Source organism: Patagioenas fasciata, chromosome 3 (assembly GCF_037038585.1).
Source record: "Patagioenas fasciata isolate bPatFas1 chromosome 3, bPatFas1.hap1, whole genome shotgun sequence".
Lineage (NCBI taxonomy): Eukaryota > Metazoa > Chordata > Aves > Columbiformes > Columbidae > Patagioenas > Patagioenas fasciata.
Genome location: NC_092522.1, coordinates 60,666,063 through 60,692,811, shown reverse-complemented (window position 1 = coordinate 60,692,811; position 26,749 = coordinate 60,666,063). Strand labels below are relative to the sequence as shown.

General features: G+C 39.5%; 1 protein-coding gene across 2 annotated transcripts in view; it reads right to left on the bottom strand.

Annotated features, from left to right (window-relative positions):
• Positions 1-26,749, bottom strand: part of TIAM2 (TIAM Rac1 associated GEF 2) — an 88,389-nt gene that overhangs the window by 6,061 nt on the left and 55,579 nt on the right. The window contains exons 14-21 of one of the 2 annotated variants that reach the window (XM_071806439.1): positions 23,714-23,817; positions 6,429-6,608; positions 5,562-5,630; positions 5,057-5,182; positions 3,611-3,719; positions 2,857-3,036; positions 1,389-1,507; positions 105-213 (exon numbers count right to left, since the gene is read on the bottom strand). In XM_071806439.1, the coding sequence (XP_071662540.1) occupies positions 105-213; positions 1,389-1,507; positions 2,857-3,036; positions 3,611-3,719; positions 5,057-5,182; positions 5,562-5,630; positions 6,429-6,608; positions 23,714-23,817 (996 nt within the window). Of the gene's footprint in view, positions 1-104; positions 214-1,388; positions 1,508-2,856; positions 3,037-3,610; positions 3,720-5,056; positions 5,183-5,561; positions 5,631-6,428; positions 6,609-21,108; positions 21,357-23,713; positions 23,818-26,749 lie in introns of those variants that run through there. The other variant, XM_065834589.2, reaches the window with a different exon arrangement.

Below are 26,749 nucleotides of genomic sequence, written 5' to 3'. Positions count from 1 at the left end.
ACACGACTACAGGGAAAGGAGATGGGGCTTTCATCTCGTGAGAAGATTTAATGTGGTAATCTTTAGATTTGAAAGAGCAGTCAGTCATTAAGGAAGGCACGCACCAAACACTGTGAGCTCCAGGTCTTTTCTTGCTTTGCCCAGTGATGGGAAAGGATTCAGCCAGGAAACTGTAGAGTGCATTAGAAGTTCTCCCATTGAAAGCTCTGTCACCTGTATTGAATTATAACAGTAGATAACATAAATAAATAGTATAAATATATACATCAGTGCTGCAATCCACATATGTAAGTAAAACATTAGTGAGTACACATCAATTACTTTATGGTTCTATGTTTTATGTATTTACTGTATGACAGAAAGAGAGAAAGGCAGAGACATCTGCACTACGGCAAGAAAAGTGTCAGCAATCTTCTTTTTAAAATAGGCAACAACTATCAACAGTAATAGCCACTAAGTTATGAAAGCTGGATACAGGTTATTACTATTAATAACTTAGAAGAATATTAAGTTGATCTGGTGATCTGTCACTTACGTATAGCCAGTTGAGAGCTGGCTGATTTATTAGCTGTAAGTATCTAATTTCTGCAGAGTAATTAGCATTAATGACACTGCCAATGGCAGAATCAATGGAGGTCTTGTACCCTGAGACTGTTTTCTTCTGTGGGACACACTGTAACTGTGAAGAATCTCCCAGGCTGTCAAGTTTTGTTTCCTCATAAATGATGGGAAACCAGGTAGCCAGCGGGGGTAATTTGGCTTTTACTAGGAGGAAATTAAACAACCGTGCCGTCATTTCTCATATCTGATCTTCACCTTTATGGATTTGATCTGCTTAGTAATCATTTGATGTAAATAGCTAAACCGAGACCTTGCTGCCCCAGTTCTGGGAGATGTGCGCACGCAGTCTGTTTAACTAATGGTTTTTGCTCTGACAAATAACCGTGGATGCCTCAGTGCTGGAAGTGTAGAAACTGAGAATAACAGGTCTTAACGTGAAATCCCTCAATTGCCATTTTCATTTATACGGGTGAAAAAATATCTTAAGAACTCTATAGCATAAAATCTGAATGCCTTGGGGCATGGATAATTTCTACAATATTTGAGAAGAGAAGGACTTTTTCCTGCTGAGAATTATATCTACTCCTGCTCGTGATTCCTGTCAGTCCAGAAGGCAGCTCTGGCAGCTGTCTGAAAATTTTACCGTAACCTACTGACAAAAAGAAACTTGACAGGCAGATAGGAAATGGAAGTCAAAATATTAAAGGAGAATGGAGGAAACTCAGCACAAATAACTTACCAAATTACCTCGAGGCGAAGATAAAACACCCAATGGCAAGTAAGATAACACTTAAGGAGTGAATAAAACATGTTGTTCGTTCCCTTACCTCCTTCTCTGTTCCACTTTGATCTGCAACCAGTTGGTCAAATACGGTGCCATAATCTTCATATATCTTCTGCATCTCGTTGATGTGACTTGCTACTTTCTCCATTGCTTTCAGTGCTTCTATAAGGTTAAAAAATGTCATAGATAGCTATGTAATTAAATTGTATTTTCTAAATGTGGCATTTTAAATTGAATTCCACTTGAGGCAGGCAAAATGACGCAGTGTTCCCACGGTTCGGACAACAGAATTCTAGCTTTGTATCAGTGCTTTCTCATAGCAAGAGTAGCAGGTATGCCTCCTGACCAGAGTACGTGAAAAAATGCTCATCTGAAGTGCCTGAAAAGGCTGCAATAAGCATTCCAGTGATGAGCCCCTAAATGTATAATTATTCCTATCAACATGATAGTAAACACGGTTAGGTTTTGCATCTTGTATATATAGGGCCACTAGGATTTCTAGAGTAACCTACACCCATACTAGAATAAGTCATCTGATAAGTTTTAATAGAAACAAATTGCATTTGGCTCACCGCAGAATGAACAAAGAAATACAGCGCTAAGCTTATACAGCTTCCTCACTAATTGTATCCATGAAATTAAATGCTGGTGGCCAGGTTTTGTTTAAGCTTTGTTTACTAAGCAAGCATGACACTAGATTTCACTAGACTTTCGTGTTAATACATAAAGGAGCTGGAGAAGGGCACTTAGTTACTCCAGTCCTGCCAGCTCTTAACAGCGCAGCTTTTTAGAAGTTTGGCATTCATCCTGACCTGCAAGTAAGTCACCCCCAGCTTGGCTGTAAGGGCAACAGAACTGTGTTAGAAGCTCCCTTTGAAGTCAGCAACAGCCTCGTGAATTTTTGCTGACAGTGTATTTTGCCTGAATCTATTTTGTTAAAATGACAATCAATAAAATAAATCTCTAGACTTTCATCTATGAGGTGATGACAGACCTCAACAGGAATTTACCAGGATAAAGTCCCAATCATCCAAGCCTAGAAAACCAATCAACTCTAAAATGCATTAGACAGACAGGTCTTTCTATGTGGGAAGACTGCAAAGCTGTGACATGGATCTCTTCTACGCAAGCAAGAGTCACAGCCAAACCTCAAACAACTAAAATTTCCTTCTGTGGCACTGTTAAACTTGGACACATTTCAACAATTGAGTAATATCTGCAAGATGGAGCGTTGGTCAGTGTTTCCCAAGTGGAGAGGGAAAAAAAAAAAAAAAGCAGCAACTATGACCTGGCATGCTCCTGTACAAGAACTGAGGAAAAAGACCCTGGTCCTATTTGCCATTGCAAATCCTGGACATATCTACTTCTCAAAGGGACTTAGACATACCAAGTTAGACTTCTTGCTAAAAGCATGAAAAAGCTATGTATTATTTTTAAGGAGACAGAAGGAATTGCATCTTCAGAAAGGGCTGGAATTAAAACTTAACTGTTAGAAGAAAGGAAGAAGTTACCTGTCAAATGATAGTGCTCCTCACTCTCATTATCTGTCAGAGACACCAGCTCTTTTAAAAGCAGAGGATATTTCAGCACTCTCTGAACAGGCTTTATGAGGTACGACTCCAGGGTAGAAGAGTGTTGCTTTGTGGGATTTCGAGCATCCAGAAAGGCCTTAAAGGCACTGTCTGTTTTGGCTAGATGCAGATACAAGAGTTGGTCAGTTGAACATAGAAGTCACAGAAGATACAAAAATTTGAAAGCACAGAATTGCAATCTGTAACCAGCACCAAAAGCCTCACCCTTTTCTATAGACAGTTCACAAAGTCATTTACACTACTAATTTCATAATCACTTCTGCATTAAATAACATACATAAGGGCTAAGAGAGCAATTATATCAAGGTGAGATTATTCCTCAATGTAATTTTTCCACTACACTGCAGTGGATGGCAGAGGAGGTATAATTACTAACTTATTCTGCCATTTGTTGCTGCTTTTTGGAGTGTGAATCTGCAGATGGCACAAACTTGTGGGAGATATCTCTCTAGCTATTCAGGCTACTGCCTGGATGTTACGAAAGGAATCTTCTCCCTTCAATTCTATACCGTATTTCTGCATAACTGCAGATCTTAGCTATTCCTATTGAAAGATACCTGATCAGCCCTTGCTTTTTACCAATATTCTCTGCAAGTCAACAGGATTTGTTACAGTAGTTTGCTGCAGTTTAAATTCATGCAAATGAATTACAATAATAAAGACAACAAATTACCTCTCTCGAGAACTTTCTGAACTTTGATGTGGTTTGCGCAGAAGCCACTGTACAGTTTAAAGTGGTCAGCATAATACAGAAAGGAGCCGCCGAGGGAAAACAGCAGTTTCTGAAATCAACACAATTTAAATATTATTTAATTACTAGAATCCTAAATAAATGTTCAGGCACATAATGCAGAGGCTCAACAATGTGATTATCTGCTCTCTTTCTTTATCTATCCTTTATATATAGATAAAATATATACATACATATATATATATAAATATAGATAGGTAGATAGGTAGGTAGGTAGGTAGATAGATAGATAGATAGATAGATAGATAGACAGACAGACAGACAGACAGATAGATAGACAGATAACACACAAATACACTACTAGTAGCAGCTCTGTGATGTCTCTGGGTGTAGAATTCAGCCCATTTAGGCAAAGCCTGCAGTTTTCTCCATTCTCCCTGAGCAGGTAACACCACTGGAGCCATTCTGGCTTACTAAATCTTTCAAGCAGCACAAGAACAAAAAATAACAGATATGTAACAGGGTATGTTGTGCTGGGAAAAAATATGAGCAATAGGAAACAAGGCACAAAAGTGCCAAAGCCAGAAGGGACCGTGTAAAACAAATACAAAGGATTGCTTTCCAGCTGTTTTCCTTCTTCCAGGCAGGTGGTAATTACAGGGCACCTCTGATGTTCTTGGATGCAGTGGAGGTTGGGAAGATGTGGGAGGGACTGAATCACGAGAGATGATTTTAGAAAAATGCTTCCCAAAGCAAAGATAAGAAAAAGGGGTGGTGAGAGATGACTGGGGGAAGGAAGAGAAGGAGGAGGAAGAAAGCAGCCCTCTGCCTTCTTTTTAATCAATGTTTGCTCCACAAAAGGCAGCAAGTGTCCAGGAGATCTGCCAGCAGTCTCACCCAGTCCTGTGACAGAGACTCCATCTTTGAGGAATCGACATCCTCTGGTTGGGGCAGGTACCGAGTGATGCCACCATGAGTGAGACAGCACAGTGAGGGCACAGTCTACAGCTTCTTGGACCTCACCACACAAGAAACTCGTGGTATTTTAGCGGGAAACGTTCACAGTCAGTAGAGGGTGAACTGGGCACAGTGGGGAGGAGCATAGGGCAGGGCAGAATTCGGCACAGTGGGGAGGTGCATAGGGCAGGGCAGAATTCAGCCCAGTGACAAAAAGCTTTCTACAAAGAAGTTCTGTATCATAAGCATTGCTAGTTTATAGCACAACCAAAGTCTACTCTGCATCTCCATGTTACACCCTCTGCCATGGGAAAGAGGAAGATAAAACTGTGAAAAATAGAATTTATCTTGCAATGCTGAATAGGTGTCTGTGATCCAACATAAAGCTTCAAATTTCAAAGCAATCATAGAGCCAGATTTTCAGAAATATTTCCAGCCACAGTGCAAGGTATTAAACGACCAAATATTTACCCGGAACTGGGATGGCGTTTCCAGTGTATTAAAATCTGAGGATGAAGATATTCCATCTTCCAGGGTCTCCAAAAACACCTTCTGGAAATCCAGCATTTCTGGCAGACTGCCAAACAAGGACTCCATCTGTGAAAAACATCAGGCTATGAAGTACAGCACTCCAGGCACTCAACAGTGCTCTTGCAAAAACAGTTCACTAAGGAGATCTGACACAAAAAGAGGTTGCAAAGGCCAATAATGTCTTCATTAATACTTTTTGAATGGGTTTTATTAAAAGATCCTTACCAAAAAAGCAAAGACATCTTAGCAGCTAAGTCAGAAGAACAATTGCTCCTTAAAAAAGAAGTGACGTACACACCAGGACAGAAAGGCACTGACTGGTGTAATTCCTATTGTTATCTTCGTTGTTTGCTTTTTCTGACATGCTGTCAGCAATGAAAAACCCAAGTGCCAAGGTCTTAACCCACAGAAGAATGAAAAGCACATATTGCAGTTATTCCCTCACCTCATCCTGGGTAAGGAAGGTTTCATTTTGAAGGGGCTCCAAGTACAGCTCGAAGAGGCAGCTCAAGTCCTGCAAGAAAGAGAACGTGTTCACTTTTTATGTAACAGCTTGAAATCATTCTTTATGCAACAACTGTGAGTTCGGAGTAATTTTGGGGAATGAACTAGAGATACAATTCCTTTGCCATACACATTATTGCAGCAAGTACCGAAACCTGTAAGTGTGTTTTTAGAGATCCAGGCGAATAGATGATTCGTCCTTGTGGAAGGCCAAAGAAATAAGTGTTTTTCTCTTTCTTCTGTCACCCAGTCACATGAAATTTGGGTTTATAAAAAGAAGAGACATACATCTAACAAATTATGGACTTATCAGTCAAAAGAGAAATAACATATGTGTGATGCTACAACCAACTGGAGTTGTGCCTTTTAGCTCTGCTGATTCAAAAATAATGCACTATTTTCCACAATTAAACTCTTTTTTTTTTTCTTTTTTTTTTCTTTCCTGATTTGTAGGAGACTCTATTCTGCTCTTCTACCAGATTTATTTTCATCTTGAAAACTAGAGAAACATCCCCTGGAAACCCCTATATTAACATATTGCAGGTATTTACTGCCCACAAATTACCACTCTCCAATATAAATACAAATTGAAGTAAAGCTACTAGATCAAATCCTACAGCGTCTATTACAGAAGCAAGCCTGTTGAAAACAACGGGAACAACTAGATAAGCAGACTTTGTAGGTTATGAGCCTTTTAGAGGGCTGGGTATATAAAGGTAAGTATGAAAGATGTTAAGGGCATCCACAAATCTTGGTCAGCCTCAAAAACAATGCTGTAGCTACACAGCTTTCTTTTTTTTTTTTTTACCTTAACGTAAGATTTCTCAGTGTCCATAAGTTCTTGAATGACTTTCCTCAATCTATCTGCATCAGAAAGGTGGCGAGCCAGTGGCCGTGGGGGTGGATCCTGGTTGTCTTTCTGTCCTTCCATACTGCTTGTTGGGACGTCTTGGAAGTTGCGGCACAACACACTGATCTGTTCTGCACTCTGTTAAATGAGAAGAAAGAGACAAGCACTGATGGTTTAGAACACAAGCTGCTGTACTACAATTATTTTTAAATTTCTCAGATTTTCCTCTTGTTCCAAATTTGAGGGCCAGAGCATGTCAACGATTTTTGTCAAATATATATTCTGATAGCTTCGAACAGCTTGAATTTATAGCAGATCCAGATCACAGCAGTAAAACAAAATGGAAATTTTCTAGTTATTTTCCAGTGTGAATTATTTTCCATCTTCAGATACAAGCTCATGGGATGCAAAAGATGAAGAGCACTCAGATATTTCATACACTTTGATTCTTATGACACTAGCATGACACTATTTACCATCTCTCTTATTTTGCAACACTCATTGCATCAAAACAGAAGGAATTAGTAGATAAAGATCTTTTAAGCATCCAGAATACCTATTTTATTTGTCATCTGCTACATATATTGTGTTGTGTGGTTTTTTTCAAACAATGAGACAGGGAGCTCAAGGTTCAGATTCCAATGTCTTGGCTTGTCAAAAGAGGTTTAGATGCTTTCTCTCCAAGGAGACAACTATGTGTCAATATCTTTTGCTTTTAAAAATGGCAAATGGAATCCTAAACCTTTGAGATTCTTTGGAAGAGTGACAAAGATGAAAACAAACAAACAAACAAACAAAACCCAAAACAAACAGACAACTGAAAATTTCCAAGCAAGGTAGGAATTGGAGATGGAACAGCAGTTAGTCTTATAAGGCAAAGACAGAAGAGAGATTTTTCTGACACTATGAAATGTTTCTGTAGTTTGCTCTTGTATGACCACTGCTAATATCCAAGAGCAACCTTTGCAGGCAATAATCTTTAATGCTTAACTTAAAAATTATTCCACCATTGTCTTTGTTATATGACATTTTTCTGAAAGCTAGAACGTCACTACTACTCAATTCTACCTTAACAGCTGTCAGTATCCCCCTCTTTATCCTACATGCAACAATTCTTCAGTGCTTCTGTCTTTCAGACACTCTGGACAGCTGCATATGCTGTATGATATATTATCTTCTATTTAGCGAATGCATTCACATAAGGACTACATGAATGCCGCATTATTTCAAGTGGAAGTCTTGTTCCAGTGAAGAAATCAGGACAAGTGCATTTCAGAACTGTCTTAATCTGTACTAATTTATTCCACAGGCTGTTTCAAGTAGTCCCTTTCGGATCTCCTGATTCACCACTGATTATCTGCTTAGCCAGGCTCAACAACATACTAGGTCATCAAATGAGCAAATGCAACAGTTATTCTGAAACTGAAGTGAGCTATACAAAGCCTTCTGTAAGGTGGAGGCCAAACACACTAGCAATACTAAATCTCAGCCATTCACGTGACAAAACATAGGTACATCCCTCACAGCTATTTGATGGAAATAAATTTTAAAATGTCAAATATTTGCCATGTAGCTTCCCAGTCCACAGTTTTGAGCAATACTCCCACTCTAAGAAAAATTACTTTCCTCACCACTATGTGCAACCATCTTCACAATCCTGTAAAATGACAGCTTGCACGACTATTAAATTTATTAGGACCCAACAATACACAACGTAAACTGAATGGTGGTTATTTGAATTACAGCTGCACACTGATGGAATACATTTAAAAATCACAGCCTGAACCGCCAAAATTAATTTATATTTCAGAAATAAATCTCAATTTAGGAGATGGGGGGGGTGGCAGTACTTTAAAGCAACTTCTAAATAGCTGAATGCCAAAGTACCTGAGTTTCATTTTTTGTTTCTGATGTCAGAAAGTTTTGTATTTGTATCAGAATGACTCAAATTTTACACTCTCTACATCTCAAGGTGCACGTGGGCAGCTTGATTTACGTCAAGCTGATGCCTAATAAAGGACACTAGATCAAGGACATGAGAAAGCCTGTCAAAAGCGAGTCATAAACATAATCTTCAGGCACAGTTTTACAAGGAGGAAGTAGAAGTTTTCTATTCCTCCGCAACCACCTTCACATTTAGGGCGTGCAGACATTGGAGAACATGCTATGTTCTCCATCCCCTTCAGTTTTGAGCCCAGAGCTGCATCCACCACCAAGAACCACTGGACAAGAAAGTGTATGGAAACAGATTATGCTCCTCAACATAAATACTATCTGAGCACCTAAGCAACATAATTTTAGTGTCAGAAATTGTTCCACATAACCAGCCTAAGCCCAAGGTACAGGATAACCTCTCAGCCATACTGCCAACAAGTACTGATTGTTATAAACTTTAGTATGTTCTTGAGCATGTAAACACTTTATGTTTGCAAGTTTGGCATTAAAAATATTACCCTTGTCCTGCAGTGCTGCTCACAGACTCCTGTCCTTCCCTTTATGGGAGGCTTCTAGACTGTGCAATATCCAGATCTCATTCTCACTCTTTGTATGCACTGTGGTACTTACATTTTGTTCAAACTAAGCATGAAATGCTACTTGATCACAAGACAGAAGTATTTCACATTCAGTCTTACACCTTGCACAGACTACAGAAGATGCAAGAACCCATTTTGCCAGTGAAACCACAAAGTGTACCCTAAATTCTCAACCACGAGCCCAGTATTTATGAGAAACTTCCTAATAACAAATAAGCAGAGAGGAATAAAAATTATTCTTGCTTCACATTTCTTCCCACAACTCCCTCACCATCCAGGTCAGGATCTCTGCCTTTTTTCCACACTGCTCTGGATGCTACTTTCTGCCTCCCACACTAAACAATGTCTTGCTCTTTACTACTTTTGCTGTTTAAAACAGGTATTTTCTAGAAAGGCTTTAGTGACAATCCCTAAGAAGATGTCTTGTATATCTTTTATGCATGGGCAGCAGAGGCCCACCCTCTGCCCTGTTGCTGATTGCAGCTGGGATTTCAAAACCACCTGGGCACTCTGGATGGTAAAGCAGTCTTTGGCAGCCCAGTGCCCTTAAAGCAAGAAGTCTCAAGATGAGGCCTAAGTTGATACTACATACACCCACCATAATCTTGAATTAAGGTGGGAATTAACCCTGAATTTGCTCTGACAATGACACTGCAATGGCTAACATAGGCACATTTGATTCTCAGATAGATCTGGTAAACTCACACAGCTTCTTTTATTTGCACAACGCCAAGGCTGTCTGTACTTAGTGAATTGTGAATTGTGAAAAAATTATTTATGCCAACCTTCAGCGTGTGCAGCTCATTAGAATAAAAACATGTAAGTTGGTGAAAAGAAAAGCCCAGATGACTGTCCCTGGACAAGGCTGCAAGGTAGCTGGGTGCAGAGAAGAGTTTTCTTTTGTGTTAAAAGATGCACTAGGCAGCCCTAAAAGTGTCAGGTTTTATGGGTCCATCACTCTACAGACATCTCTGTCATCCTGAGACTGGGAAGTACTTTGTAACCAAGGAATATAAAAAGCTGGAAAGTTGCAGGCCTTAGTTTCCATAAAGACCACTGGAAAAATTTGCCTTATGTTACACATTAATACAGTATGTGCACTCATCTAAATTGTTTATTAAGCCTAAAAAATGTCAGCAGACCTTTACAGAAAAACACCTTGTGGGATTTTCACCATAGGTACCTAGGCAAGACTGCCAACAGAAGCTAAAACAAAGTAGTATCCTCAGTCATCATTTATCATCTGGTCCTTCCCATTTTTTTTCCAACTTCAAGGCCACACAGAACATGAAACTGCTCCTGACTGACATGGCTGAAATTTTAGGGCTCTGTTTTGCTTCACTGTGTCTCTTGGATGTCTTTTAATTAAAGTATTTAAAACACTGCTAAAGGAAAGGTATTTTTTAAAAAATGCCCACTTAGATCTTTCATAGCAATAAGCCCAGCATAGAGTTATGCTTTAAGGAGGGAGAAGCAACCCCTCTACACCATATTCTGAAAAGCTGCCCTACTAAACTCTACCAGGCCAGACAACAGGGGATGATTAATGATGAGCTTTTGTCTTTGAATCAGAATTTCCCCATTTCAGGAAGATTTACATTAGCAAAGTCAGCCTGTTCCAGTAATGCAAGTAGGTGTCACCAACCTCATTCAGAAATCCCAAATAGACTAAGAAGAGGGGTTGATGACCTAGTACCTCTTTCTTGACTGCACAGCTCAAGGCCTGAAAGAAGGGTGAACACAGCTGTATAAAACAGCTAAGATGCAGCCCACCTGACATGGTGCCTGAGCTATTAATACAAATTGCATGGTGGCATATCTTCCCTCTCACTTGCCACACAGAGAGATGCCCATCTTTTTCCTTGGGTATAGAGGAAGAACCACTGGTGACCAACATACTTGTCTGAAATGCTAGTTACAAACCAACTCAGGCAGCAGAGATCTGGGCCCAAGAGCCTGCATCAACCACATCTCAAAGACCAGCAGCTCCCACTGAGTTCATAGATGCTGTGCTCAGCTTTTCTAAAATCTCCAGTGTCACCTGACTCAATGCATACCAAAGTCACAGGCAAAACAGAAGTCATTTCCATCTCAGAATGTTAAATCCTGACCATACAAAATATAAAGATGAGAGCATGAGGAAAATAAAGAGAGAGGAACCCTGACATCCCAAGTCACAAAAAGGAGACTCTCATCAGGTGATATTAAAGCACACAATGCAAATTTTCCCAAACCATGATCTTGTGAAAATACTGTCATTCTCTCCTTCCCCATATCTTTATCAAGATGTTGTCAATTTTAATGCAGAAGGCTCATGTATTTTTCTACCACCCAAGTAATATATTTACAGCTGCCTAATAAACCCCTAGCAGTACATTGATTGTAGCTCTAATTTTTTCCTCCTTGTTTCCACAATCCTAAATTATTTGTCAAAAACCAGAAAAACACAGTTAAAACGTTCATGCTGTAGTTATTTCCAAAATTCCCTGAAGAATCTTGTTAAAACCATCCCACTTCTTGTCAAAATCTGGATCATGACTTAGTCCTTTCTCTGTCAGATGCAATAAATAACTATTTGCCTGAGCCCAGCAGCAAACAGCGCAGGCAACCAGCCCACCCTTCCCTCCCCCCAAACTTTAAAAAGCCCAAACCTTTTTCCATGCAGTGTAATGGTATAAATTCATCCACAGACTACGTGTTACCAGAATCCATTATTTGATCATTAATGCTGGGACAGCCTAATTAAGCAGCACATCCCCAGACTAACCATCACCGCTGCAGAACTCACCACAGAAAACATCCTGTGCAGAGAGCTGTACGCTGCTGCTGCCTGCCGCTGGGTTTTGCGAGCCAGCGCTAAACTCTTAGCTCTGGTTTTACTCCTCCTGAAGGCGGGCATTGTGGCTTGTGAATACAAACTTCACCAGAGGAAAAGGTCCCTCGGAAGGAAGCCACGGGCGTTGCGATCCCCCACAAGCAGACCTTCACTCTGAGCTCAGCTGCACAGGTTTCTCTTTTGTGCCAATTAACAAAAATTGGAGACACTGCCAACATCCCAGTGTAATGGGGCTAAACAGTGTACAACAGCACGAATAGACCTGCCTTTATTACTAATGCAGAGAAAATGTGCAAGAAGGGTTTCTTTTATCAATGGCTTGATGCAGTAAATACAGGACGAAGTGCAGTTATGGCAAAGGAAGATGGGTTTTATCTCCCCAGAAATGTACCTGCCTCTGTGCCTGTGAAATTTACTGCATAAACACACCATCAGGTGCTTTGAGAAAATTAGCCAAATACCGAAAAATATCTAGAGGGTGCTGACTGCCCTGAAGGTCAGTGTGAATCGTCAATGGTACTGATGCTCTGTCAAGGGTATATGCTGCTAAATGGCGTGGCATACAAATGCCCTTACAATGATAAAATGAGAAATAAATAGACAGCTCTCTGGACAATTTCTTGCTTGTCCTTTGAACTTTTTAGTTGGAATTATATCAATAAAAAGAAATTTAAACTGTGCTCAGTAATAAATTCAGACTTGAAAGTAAAAGTCCCCATGCTGATATATTTACACAAAACCATTCAAGTCTACAGCTATATTATTCTAAAAACAAAGTAACTTTAAATAAAACATTGTAGAACATGACACCACTGAGCTCAATAGTTACAAGACTGACAAGCAATTCATTAATCAAATGAGAACTATACCAGTGGCATAATAAAACACAGTAACTCCCATGTTCCCTCTATCACAGCACTGTTATTGTGCAATGATGTTGAGCTATAAGGATTCATTTATCCCTGCCTTCGTCACTGCCTATTGCTCTCTAGCAAACCATTTTCTTGAACCCACATGATACACCAAGCCTTGTTTTTCATATCCTTGGTTAGAGTGTGCTGCTTCAGTGGATTCAAGGATATTCACCTTCACACAAGCAAGGGAATGACACAGCCCTCTCCTTTAATTACTGCAATTAAACTTACATCTGTCTCTTTCCAAATCATTAGCGCAACTTGACAGCTCAGCATTTGCCAAACTGATGTCCCATCGTGAAGTGGTCACCTATCAGAGGAGCAACGATCCTGAGCCCTGAAACAATAGGCTGCTGATGCTGATAAGGTTCTAGGGCTTGCAGAACACATCACAGGAGTAGGAACTTCTTGTTTAGCTGATGGACTACACCCTTTCTTCTGGAGACAGATATTGGATTAACTAGGTGAGAAGACTATATAACAGAAAACTGAAGGAATAGTCTCGAAGGAGCAAGAGAGGTTTTGCCTGCTCCCTGACGTTTCATTTTTCAATGAATGCACAACCTGGTTTAAAAATCCAATTATATGAACTACTGTGCAGCATGTATATGGCTACTTTTCTTGACCACCATTAGTGGTTGCCTTTGCAGTAGTACACAGACCCTAGAGATCCACAAGTCTGAAGAGAAAGAAAACCAAAACCAACCAACCAAACACACTAGCCTGTGAAAACTAAATGTTTGTGGTACTGCATATGACATTGACAAAAATAACACAGGTCAGGTCACCAGATCCACATTTATTACAAGTATTCTTACTGGAAAGGTACTGCTTCTCCATTTTCTGTCAGCATGAGTCGTGGCCATTTCAAGCTCTGTTTCTGCAATAGATATGTGTTAAAACACATCTCTTCCATTGGGACCAGAAAAAAAAAAAGGCTGCTAAATTTCAGGTCCAAGCAATACCGTCAATCTTGATGAAAAACAATGACAGGCCTTTTTAATTCCATATTAGGAAGTTATTCTTCCCCAGATTTGCTAATTAAGTCTGAGTTATTAGCTAGCCATATGGCAGCTAAAACATGTTACCAATTAACAGCTTTTTTAAAAATGTGTATTCATTAAAAAAAACCACTATATTTTAGTAATACTTTCAACTCCTATTGATGGAGTTGGATGAATCAAAAAAGTGGAAAACGCAAACTAAAACAAACCAAATGAAATAAAGCGTTTTCTTTAGCCTTTCTTCTCTAGAAGCACACTACAAACACTCAAGCCTTCTTCAAGTATATGTCTCCTATGTAAAATTTACATGTAAAATAATCCATCGCCTTGAAATACGTTTAAGGTGACTGGCAAAATGACATAGCCTTATTGTTTGTTCCTGTGTCCTTTGAGTAACACACATTCCCTTTACAGACATCTGTTTTTCATCTTTCCATTTGAGCAGCACCAGGCTTGACAGTTACCATAACAGTAACATCCTCCGTAATACAGGCTTCCCTCTATTGTCCCCATATGTCTAGATGTGCTTATCGGCATTGAGTTAATTTCCCATCCTGCTTTTGCCTTTAAGGCATGAAGGTAAAAGGCTAATCTTTCTCTCTCAGTATATACTTTGAATGAAAAGAAACAGGAACTTGCCTCTGGGACCATTCTGAGCACTTGCAGGCTACTTTATAACATCAGTCTGGACCACCAGTGAAGCAGAAGCATAATTTGGAAACACAACATATTTTATATATCAGAGTGTGTATACATGTGTGTATGCATGTATACATACACATACTACATAGATATATGAAAATATACAATAGGTACATTTATACCCTGGAATAAAGAGAAGCTCTGTGATATTAGTGGTCTCCAAACATTATAAGATCATGCTTAATTCAGCTGGTCTCCAGATCTCTACAGTGACCTATAAGGACTCCATCTTTTACTTTTAATAAATGTGGGTGGATAATTTTTCTTAATATTTTCCTATCACACTTACTATACCAATAACATACTTCTAAATGTCTTCAAAATGTATTTTTGAAGCATAATTGTCCACAGTGAAGACATTTTCTTTAATTCCAGTGCTAAAAAAATAGTTAACATTCCAAAGGAAGTCCTGGTAATTTTTTTAATTTGAAGCATCTTAAACATTGCATTCTCACTCAAAGTGTTTTGTGCTAAACACAAAAACTTTTCTCAAGCACTGAATTAGAAACTATGGCAACCACTGATACATTATCTTTGTAGATGCATTCATCTCTCACAACATATTTTTTGCATTGTGCCTTCTTTAGAGGCAGAGAGGGCAAGCCTTATGTCTTCTTGTTAGTAGCAGGCATATTGCATTTCAAGTGTTACAAGTTGCAATAATCCCCCTGTACAGACAGATGCAGACACCCTGAACTTCACATCAGCCTCTCTCCTGGTTTCAGCAGGGTTTTGTTTGGGGACTTCAGAAGGATCATGTTGTCTCCGAATGAAATAATCACCATGTGAGTGAAGGTCTACAGCTCCCACACAGGGTATGAACAGGTAAAGACAGAGTGTTTGTGGACAACAGGTAACAGAACAGGAAAATCTATTTGAACTTCCCTCTTCCTTCCTTTCAGGAATCTTTTTGTCAACTTTGATTTTGCAGAATCTACTGCAGGTAGCAGATTTTTTCAGTTTTGGCATTTCAGGTCTACCTTGGGCCTTCCATGTTCCTGACAGCACAGAACAGGAATCAGAGCCTGATCAAAGTGTATGAGGGTACCTAGGTTGCAGTATTTGTCTGAAATCCTGTATTCCAAACTTTATGTGACTTCAAAATGGCTTTGTGTCTTGTGGATAACTGATGGGCACATCACACACCTTGGCATACACTAAAATTCCGCTTAAATGCTTCTGCATCACAAGGAAAAAAATGTGTGTTATTGCTAGCTCTGTATGAACAGTATCTCGATCTTACAAAAATCCACAAAAGAAATCTACAGATGGCATAGAGGTTACATAGTTCTCTGTCAGAAGTGTGATTAGATATCGCTGCCTTTAATTTCAAAGCGAAACGATGCCGTCATATCCTGCACTGCAGGTGACGGGGGTTGCTTTGGAGGCCCAGGGTGGTGGACTCCCAGGCAACTTCCTGCCCTTCATCAGTGAAGTCATAAGCATCTCCAGAAAAACAGCTCTCTGCATCCTGTTGCAATGAACCAGGACTGTTGCTTCTCTTTTCATCTGCCTCGTGGATTTTTCCCAGAAGACTACAAAGCAAAACTGCATTATAAGTCATCTCTCACCATCTTCTTTCATTTGCACGCATCAACATAACACAACTTCTTCTCCCAATCAAAACCACCTGCACATTTTACATGAACAACTGTCACAGTACTTCTGAGAGGACATTTTCTTCAGTCACAAGAAAGACAAAAAAGACCACCTTCCTTCCAAACCCCAGCAACCCAGTGTAATAGCACGAAATAGAGCAATACAAGCTCACACCTCTGCATGCAAGAACTGCAAAGTCTCTGTTGGCTCTTCTTTCTTGCCATTCTTGTGCCTCCTCACGCACGATTATGCACACAGGTCCCCATCCAGACCTTGGCCTAATGTCTGGTTACAGGTTCACTCTAGGTATATAGCACCTTTCATGCTTCAAGCTCTATGGCTTCTAGGCTCCTCAATAGATTAGCCAAGACAGGCAATTGTTGCATTTGAGTTTTGGGCCATCCAAAGTGTATTCTGCTGAATTTAAAGAACTGCAAGATCAATGCAACAAAGTGAAATCCAGTACTGGGGTAACAAGCACTTACTGGTAGGTTTACATCAAGCCTTCCATAACCTAGTTCATTAGTTTTCATGCTTTCTCTGAGGGATGGAAAAACAAATTTGAAACCTAAACTAATCATCAGAACTCTTACAGACTTCTAACAGGCTACAATTTCACCCTTCTCAAAAGGTGCATGATGACAGCAGGGGTCCAGTTGTGGCTCCACACTGCTGGAACCACCGACTCTGGTTGGGCTCAGCACAGGCTGGCCTGTCTGCAAGGGAAGCAAAATAATTAGCAGAGCTCCCCACAGGCTTCTGTTGCACTTTCGACGTAGAACTGTCCCCTCCAGGCACAACTGAATCAAGGAAAACCACTGCTGAGGAACATGTTATTTTCCCATGTTAGCTCTTAGACTCCCTAAATACATCTCACATCTGGAAGGAAATGACACGTGTATTGCGGAGGAGTATACATGATTTTGAGAGTACTACATTGTTAATCCCTTTCCTTAAAAGAACAGGGAAAAAAAAAATAAGATGTTAATTGCAGACTACTCCCCAAGCTTTTGGATCTCATCAACTCCTAAAGAGAGGTTCTCAAGATTAAAATAAAGGAAAAAGGAAAGATCCTTAATGTCCTATGGATGCTGAGCAAACCTTCAGGCAGGCAGCTCTCGTGCAATTAATGACATGCTGTGCAAGAGGGAACTGCCTGGGCAATGCAAAGTAGAGCTAATGAGAAGCTATCACCATGAACATCGTTTAACTGGTATTGCCTCCATGCAAGAAATAGGTTTGGGGCCATATGGGCATACCAGTAGTTTTTTCTTCCACTTATCTTATTTTGCCCAGGGGGATCTCTCTTGAGCTTCTGGTCATTTCTGCTTGGCTTTCTTTCAATGTAGCTCCGCAACTGATGTTCATTTGATAACATTCACCTTCCAAGATATTTGATTTTTACAGTCTTTGCTCAACAAAATACGAAATGGAGAGAAATATGGCTCTGAAATCTATCAGATACATGTGAACATACACATATACATTCCCACACTATTCAAAATATAATCAAAACACAGTTTGTACTTGTCAGTTTTTATGTTTTATTCACCATATTATTGCAAATCTTCTTTCTAATTCAGTATATTTTGGTAAATCTTCAACTTTCATGCCAAAAAGTCATACTAGGCAACTGTTTAATTTTGGTGGGGAAGAATAAACATTTCCTGACATTCACCTACAATCATCCACTGCTTATATACACACATTCAGACTGATGCTTCCTATCTCCTCTCTGAGAGTGAGTGAGTGTCCTCACCAGGTTAAAATAAGTAAATGATCCACCACAACCAAATATATAGAGTTACATTTACTGATGGTACCAATGGAAGGCTCTTGGGTGTGTTTTGAATAATGGTGCCTTGAACTAACCCACAGCACTCACGCTAAAGATCACATGCTGGTACAATGTTTTCTAGGGAACAAATCAGAGGAATACATCATTCCTAGCATCCACTTGCTTCCTTTTGGAAGGTAAAATACCATGCATAAACACTGAGCAATTGTATTAATTTTCTGCTGGGATTAGACTATATGAGTAATGGCTGTTAACTGCTTTTGCCTCTAATATTCCATGGCAACAGCCGCACTTGCCCCTTCTTCTCCCCAAAATGAAACCACAATTTTTTCTTTAATAATTGAGTGTTCAGACAGACCAGCAATGGGATACACATTCTTTCATTCAGGTTTGAAACTAGACCTGAATGTATATTGTACCTCAGGTTTTTTAACCTTAAATTACTTCGTCTACATGAGAAGTTGATGCCTTTAGTGCTGCTTCTAATGAAGGGGGTTCAAAACCAGTTTCAGACAGTTTGAAGAAAAAATATTAATTTCTTCAATTAATGACAAGCATCCCACCAGTACACGGCTGTGCTGTATATCCAAAAGGTCAAAACCACATACTCAGCAAATTCTTTAAAATATTTCCTGGTTTTCATTAGAGAGATAGCCATGTGAAATCAGCTAATAGGTAACACAAGGATTTCCTTACTGAAATCATGACGTATTTTGCACCTGTAGAAAGTACTGTTTTGGGAAGCTTCTTGTGGTAGCTGGATGAGCTTTCTGACCCAGTCTCAGTCTCCGCATTCACACTGCTTGGGCACGCTCTAACATGCAAACCAGATGCCCAATTGCACATAGACTTAAGATGGGTTGGAAGAAAAACTTCAAAAGTTATCCAAGTTAGGCACACATTTGCACACCAGCAAATGAGAAGCAGGACTATGCAGGGAGGCCAAAACCGGACTTCTCACCCTGGTCCCAGATATGGAGAGTTTGTGGAAACATTTACTTCTCACTGTACTTGCAAAAGCTTCTCTCCGGCAAACAGAGGACTACCCACAACTGCCATCACAATAAACAGAATACACAATTTTCAAAAGCACTGAAAAGATGATTTGACATTATAAAGAAAACTCAAGCATCCAAAGGCAGACTTCTGAAGTACACAGGTACATATTTTTTCTACTTTCTTTTTTCCTCTGTATCTATAAATATGGTCATTTCAAGCAGGGCCATTATACTGACCTGCACCTCATCCTTACAAATAGCTGAAAGCATTTGATGGAAATGCTCCACCCTGCAGGAGATGCAGATTTGTATTTGCCAAAGGTACTATGTGCTCTGCTGACCAGACTTGTCATGAGTTCTTCATTTCCACACCAGATGGACAGAAAGTTGTTGAACAGAAGTGGAGAAGGCATGAGCTGAGCTAATCTAAAACAGCCCATGGTACTGAAAGGAGTTCAGGGATTTTTAACCATCATTTCTGTCCAGTGCACTAAGAATGGTATTCCCAAAATACAGAAGTTAGTTTTCTCCCTTTGCAGTGTGTAGTATTTTTTAAATTATTTTTTATTAAGAGGTGATGAGAATAGACTTGTCCTCATGTACACATACTGATGTGTGATCAATAACCTGTTCTGGGAGTAGAATGACTAGTTTAAGAGTCAATAGCAAAGGTAATTTCTGTAAGTGTCTACACCCAGCTTATTCTCAGAATCAATTTTACTTGTTTGTTGAAAGAAACATAGCACCACTTCAAAAGCATTACAAACTCTAACCAGTTGGTCATTCTTTAGAAAGCAAATTCTTGTCAACATTCAAAGTTTCTCATCACACAAACTTCCGTTTCTGCATCTGCAATGTTAATTTTTGAAGACGCCAACACAAAACCGATCTGCATTCATTTACTATTTTTACCATGATTACAAAGCAATTAGGCTAGCTATTTTTACCATGTTTCTTAGATTTCTTAAAGAACTCAAAGGTACAGCTGAGAATCTAATGAAGTTATGTGAAACATTTGCACAGTTTACTCAAAGTTTTTTTCTTAGAATCTGTAAAATATTTACAGTGAAAATACATCTTCCTCCTGTCACACGTGCATTCATATGAAGTTCTGTCTTCTGTTAAAATTTAATATGATTCTAGAAATACTTATCTCCAATGATATTCAAAAGATTCAGCACAACTAAAAGTCAGATCACGGCAATCTTACGAGAGACCTTAGAATAGTAGTTACTTATATGATCAGATTTCACCTTTTAGCTATGCTTGTCTTTCAAAAGGGTATTTTTAACATATTGAAAATACAAAGTAAAGATAAGCAAGTTAGTAAAAGACTACTAAACTTCATCTTAAAAGAAACCATGGACTAGAAAGAACATTTCTAACCAGTAGAGTTTGCAATTGGAAATCATGGGTAGGTAAAGGAAAGGCTGCATTTTTTATTTATTCAGATATACAGAGAGCTTGATACTTGGCAACTGTCAACATACTAGGATTTAACTGAGCACCAGGAGCACAGACAATTAGTTCTCAAAATGATTAAACACAACTAAACCTAATTGTGCTGACAGGCAAACTCAATCCCCAGATTTTCTGAGGTCCTCTATTCTTCTGTCAACAGTACGCCTACATACTCCAGAACCAACAATTGCAAGGACAACACGACACTGCTACATAAACAGTATTTTAACACAGTTTGAAAATGTACTGCAGCAGAATGTGTTAGAAGTATAACATCTATCCTTGTTAAATAAAATAGAAAATACAGCTAAAGGTATTAAGGGCATAAATGGGGCATCCCAGAGAATACAGAGCTGACAAAACTAATGAGCATCTGGAATGGATAGTTCTTGATGTTCATGTGTTTGTAATCATATTCTGTAACTTAAGGAACAGCTTCCGTTTCTGGAATGAAACAATCGTATATTGCCCTTCTAATTCATCGGTTAGCTCTCAGATGAAAGACAAACACACAACTATTCTAAATTAATTCATTTCTTGGATTACAAAAAATGAATGAATGACTGAATGAATACCTGCAACAAAAGGCTTATTTCTTTGAGATTACAAGGCACTTACAAAATGCCTCACTGGACTTTCAGTTAAGATGATATTTAACCTTAGCTTGGTATGAGATGAAGAAAATAAAAGTGAAAAACAAACAAACAGGCTCCAAATGAGAAACACAAAATCTAGAAATTAGATATGCAGCTATTAAATCCAAAGCTTTAAGACTGTTTTTTATTTACTTACACGTTGCAGGAGAAAAATCAATCAAACTTCAAAGCAGCCTGCTCCCTCAGAGCCAAGTAATTACATCTACAGTTGCTGTCAACTGGTAAGTGAGCATCTCTAGCTGTCTCTCCCCTGAAGCAATCCCAAGCTGCCTGTTGTTCCAGGCTGTGCTCAGAACCTCTTAGCGCCACCAACCTCTTCTCCACAGAGCTGTGCTCACAAATCTCTCCCCCATACTTCTGTGACATCGCCTAATGCTGAGGTGTCTGTGCTACTGCTCTCCCACAGGCGTGGGTCAAGTTAGCACATGCAGGAAACAGAAGGCAAAGCGGGGGAAAAAGAAAGGAAAAAACAAAACAATAAACCCCACCAAATCCAGATGCTACGCATTTTGAGGCTGCACAATTTCCTCAAACTAGTCTTTATTAGCAATAGCTATTGTTCATCTGGCAAGCAGTCCCAAATCACAGCTATAAAAACAGAAATTATTTTAATTCCTTTTTTCCTTTTATACCAAATCAAAAAAGCACATACAATATACACTACCGAAATTTACGGTGAGGTTTGGGTTTTTTTAATTCTACATCTATTGAAGAAATCAAAAGGGTCAGATAAAAAGCTCTGACAGTAATAGGCATCCTCCAACAGAAAGACAGCAATCAATTACAACCCATTTGCAGAAATTGTAGAGCTGTCACAGACTCGTTTACAGCTGCAGTTCAAGTCAGCCTGCCTCTGATTGCCAAGCCATTTTCCCCCTCCTTGTACCTACAAAACTAGGACAGCTTTAGACAGTTTTTAAAATGAAACTAGCAGACCTGCATGCCAACCCAAAAAGTGAACTGCAATATGGCACCAGTAGTTACTTCAGCAAATTGTGCACAAGCCATTAACACTGCTAGACGTGACAGATTTGAGGCTGGAGAGAGAGGAGGAAGCAGACCTGTCTGTTTTCCCCTCTTATTTTGAGCTTTAATCGCAGCACACGATTCAGATCATTGGAGCCAATTTAGTGTGTTCAGAGCAACAACTAGCCCACATGAGTTGGTCTCTGTATATTTAAATCCTCCTGAACTCCCCCTAATTTTCTGTCATCTGGTATATTTGGCACAGGCAGTCAGGATTGGCTTTGTTTTTCTGCTAAAGTGAAGCTGACACCCCAGATTCTCCTTCCCTCCAGCAGGACGGGAGCTCAGTCATGCCTGTGTGCACAGTGCCTGAGGGGCAGCACCTACCCCAGGTGAGCAGGGCACCCTGAGGCACCTGGCCCAGCACCAGCCTGCTGGTGCAGGAGCCACCAAGGCACCCTAAGCCTGTAGGTCACACTCACTGTACTCCCACAAAGATCCCTGCCCCTAAAACACGGCAGAAGCCCTAAAACAGGAGAGTAGAGAAATCCACATTAGCCCTTCCAAAGGAACAATGTGTCCTAGGGGAAGAAAATCCAGTTTATTCTTGTCCGGTTGCAAAGACTTTTGGGGAGCTTAAGCAATGTGTTACACAGGATACAGATTATCTCTGTTGGAATCCCCCGTACAGCAGGAGGTGGGTTAAAGACCCACCATCACCAGGCCTCTCCTGGCTCTCTGGGGAAACTGCATAAAGTCACCTATATTGGACTGAAGCAGATTAAAAAGTAATTCTAAAAGTAAGAGAGGATCAGCTCCTCTCAGAATGTATGGCTAGGGGCACAATATATCTTTCCTTTTCTGGTCTTCAGAGTTTTCAGGTTCTGCCTTATCTCTACCAATTTTTCATCCAACCTGCACAAGACAGTAATATATTCCAGAACCATAAAAACTCTAGCTTCATTTCTGTTACGCAAGAATGTCATGTGAGCATTATCACAAATGTGCTTGGAGATACAACCAAATCACCAACAGAAGTAACAAAAACACTTCTGTTGTTGGAATGGCAATGCCTAGTAAAATCATGGCCACCAACATGAAAACACTATCCATGCTATCTTCAAAACAATATGCACTTGAGTTGGACTGACTCAAAGTAAACTGGATGAAAAATTGCTCTTCAAAGACCAATGCATTTGAATGTGAACACTAATTCTGTGGGTCCCTGCCTCAGCCTCCAAAGTCCTGACTGAGATAAAGGTCTGAGCATCCATTACTCCAGCTGAAGTCAAACAGTAACTGCAGACACATATGAAGGTTCTCCAAATCAGAAAGTGGGAACCACTGACTCTCAAACACTGCACCTCTCTGCAGTCCATTCATGTTAAACAAGTGTTGCAACAATCACTGCAGTCTTAATACTAGAAGTATCAACAAAAAGAAAACATGAACCAAATTTCATCAATTAGAAAGCCGTAGCAGCTTTACTGTTCTCCACAGAACTCGGTTCAAGCAACACAGAAAGATGAATTTGATAAGTCTGCCTGTTTGCCATTTGCCCCCATCACACTGCTTTCGGAGATGCAGCAGCTGCATCGTAGATGCTGACCTGCCTGGGTGACCTCAAGACAATAAAACACAGCACAGCTAATATTCACAAAGTTTTTTTCGAAATCAGTGCCATATGTCAAATTCTTTCCCACAAAACGTGGAGTGTTAACAGCACAATAACATTTCTTTGGTTCATAAGGATCTGACATCAAGCATGTTCTTACCTTGAAAGGTGGATCAGTCTTCTCCCTGTGTGGTGCTTGGTCCAGAGTGCCATCAGTACTGCTCCTTTTCAAGCTGGATGTGACATCAGGCACATTACTAAAATCTGCATTCAAAAGAAAACAAATAAGTTAGAGGGTTATAGGCCAGGAACAGTACTTGCTTTTATATGAAAACACTTCTAGTGTCTTGTACAATTACTATAGGGAAGGAATACAAAATTTGTGAACCTCCCCACCCCTTAGAAAAAAACACAAGAGGTCAAAGCAAGGAGCAACTATGCCTGGAAACTCTGCCTTCAAAACAGCAGTGGAACATCTAAGACTCATATTTGATCTACCAAAATAAACCGAACACTCTTGCTAACAGCATGCTTTCGAATGTAGCATTATCTATAATAAGCACGCTCTGTACTGAGACAACCAGTGAGGATAATTAAATGCACTCAGTAGTTCTCCTTGGATGAGCACCCTATTGTTCAACACGCCTTAGTTTGAATCCCGTAAAGATTTAAGAAAAAAAGAGAATTTTGCCTTGGAACAAGCACCCCAATTCATAATACAGACAGAAACCCTTCTTATTACTAATAGTTCACCAATTTTACTAAGTTTGGAGTCCATGTACATAGTAGCTGGCTCAATGCAAAAAAACAGAGGAGGCACTGCCTCCTGCTCCACTTTTTGACAGACTGTAGCTTTCAATAACATTTCTGTGTGAACTCAAGATCTATCCAACAATGCTGAACATCCATATAAAAATTTTCTCTTTATGTTTCCTCAATCGGCTGCTTAAAATCTGCAGAGATGTTTGCATGGAAATTCTAATTAAAACTCTTAGAAGTGAAGAAGAGATTTTTGATCTGCAGTACTATCAATTCACATAGCTGAAAATCATAAAGCAACCACTAAAAAAAAGGATTTTTAGCAACCTCAGATAATTAAATAGTAATAAAATGAAGGGTTTTTTTAAAAATTTGCTGCTTTGTTTCCCAGCCTCTAAGCCTCTAGGGTATAATTCACACCACATTTTCAAACTCTTTCTCAACACCTACAAATGCTGGAGATTTATTTATAAACAAAAGCTGAGATTCTCATTTAATCACTGACTCCAGCAACTGAGGCGGTAATTTAAATAAATATCACTCATCTTGCAGTAAAATCACAAGTGCTAGCAATAATGAAATTATGGAGGACAACAGTATCTCTCCACCTGGGTGTTGCTGTTGTTCTGTCTCTGCAGAGCAGGACCAGCTCCTCTCAGCAAGAATTGACAAAAATGGACTGAAGCAAGGAGGGAAATTGGAATTTTAGGCCCAAAAGAGCACCTTATAGCCCACAGGGAGCCTCCCTAGGAAGAGAAAACATGGCAGACAGATTCTACAGGAAAGCCAGAGAGAAAGATGCAAATAACTCAGCATGATGTCATCTTGATACTTTATTTTTCCATATGTTATTAAGGTGCCTATACCAAGCTTAGCAGCAAGGTTGACACTTCCTACCCAGATGACAGAGACTTGATTATTCTGTCATTTTCCTATCCTTGCTGAACCAAGGTCTTATCACTTTTCTGCCCTTAAGCTTTTTTACCTTTTCCCCCTGGAGTCAGGTTTGGCTCCTGATATTACCATCTTCACAGAAAAAAAATGTATTTTGCACAATTCCACCAAACAGCCCCTCATCTTCTTTAAGAACTTAACAAGGAGTCTGCCTTGTCTAGCTATTATATTACATTTTGATCTTTCTTCCTCCACTGAGTTTAAATAATTTTCTTCTGTTTTCTGGACTTTTGAAGTAATTTTGAGTCTCTCTTCTGCATATGCGTACAAATAAATGCCTGCTAACTTCCACCGTCAACTAGTGGATACACAAATGTTAAGTCAGCTCCTAAAACTCGAGCTGACTTTTAAATAACATTTTCTTGGGGGTTAGGCAAAGACAAGGATATTCTATGTTCTTTTTATTCGCCTTCTGGGTTTTAACGCACTTCTCCCCCACAGCTCCAAACAACATGCATCTGAGACAGAAGTTGCCGTGGAATAAATGATCTAGAGTTTGATCTCCAGTAGCTATCTAATGAGAAAAAAATCAACATCCTTTCCCTGATTTTACAAAGGGCCATTAAACATACTTGTCCTTTACAAAACAGGAAGTAAAACTAACTTACACGATGAAAAGAAAGCAATAATGTAAGAGTAAAATAAGGTAAAACAATCAGCAGACAAGAAGAACAGAAGAAATCAGCATAACAATACCCAAAATAGGCAAACAGAATATTATATTACTTTGTCCAGATGATCTATCTTTTCCTCCCTTTGCCCTCACCTTTGTTTTTACTTTGTAGTTTCTAGGACTATAAAAGGTAGGTCTATGTAGTCTTGCCTATTTTTATAGCATTTCCTACTGGTAGAATGTGTTTCTGATAGTAGTTAGGGTAAGCAACAATAAATGCTATTTTAAATAGTAAGAACTAAAAAAAGTTACATGGAAAGGATCCAAGGTGAAAAAGGACATCCTAGTGCATGTTGTATGCCAAACTAACAGGGGGAGGGAAGAAAGGACGGACGTGTGGCATGCTGATCAGCTTAGCATCCACATCCTGTCTCCCTTTCCTCCTTTTACTGTGGGAGCACACTTCTTTGGGTCTGCTCCTACAAACCCTCAAACTGTTCCCAAAGAACACAGAAGCATCAACATCAGCTGCATAGCTAAAAGAAAAGATAAGTCAAGGGGCAAAGACAATGAGTATTACGTTAGAGAATGGGTAATTTCAAATGCAAAGTCTAAGGACATAAACACAGTACCAAGTTTAATACTGAAATTCTCTCTACCTCTAGCACTAAATGGAAGGCGAGTAACAAGCCAAACAATACAAAAATGTATTTTCTTTAAACATTCATATTTTGATTTAGCTCTACAACAGGATTCACATTAACAAAGATGTTCAAAAGTAGTAATGTAAAACTGTTATCTTTCAGGCTGGGTAATCACTATCCTTTAAGGCAAAACTAGCATAAAACTAAGGCCAGTATGTGCACAATT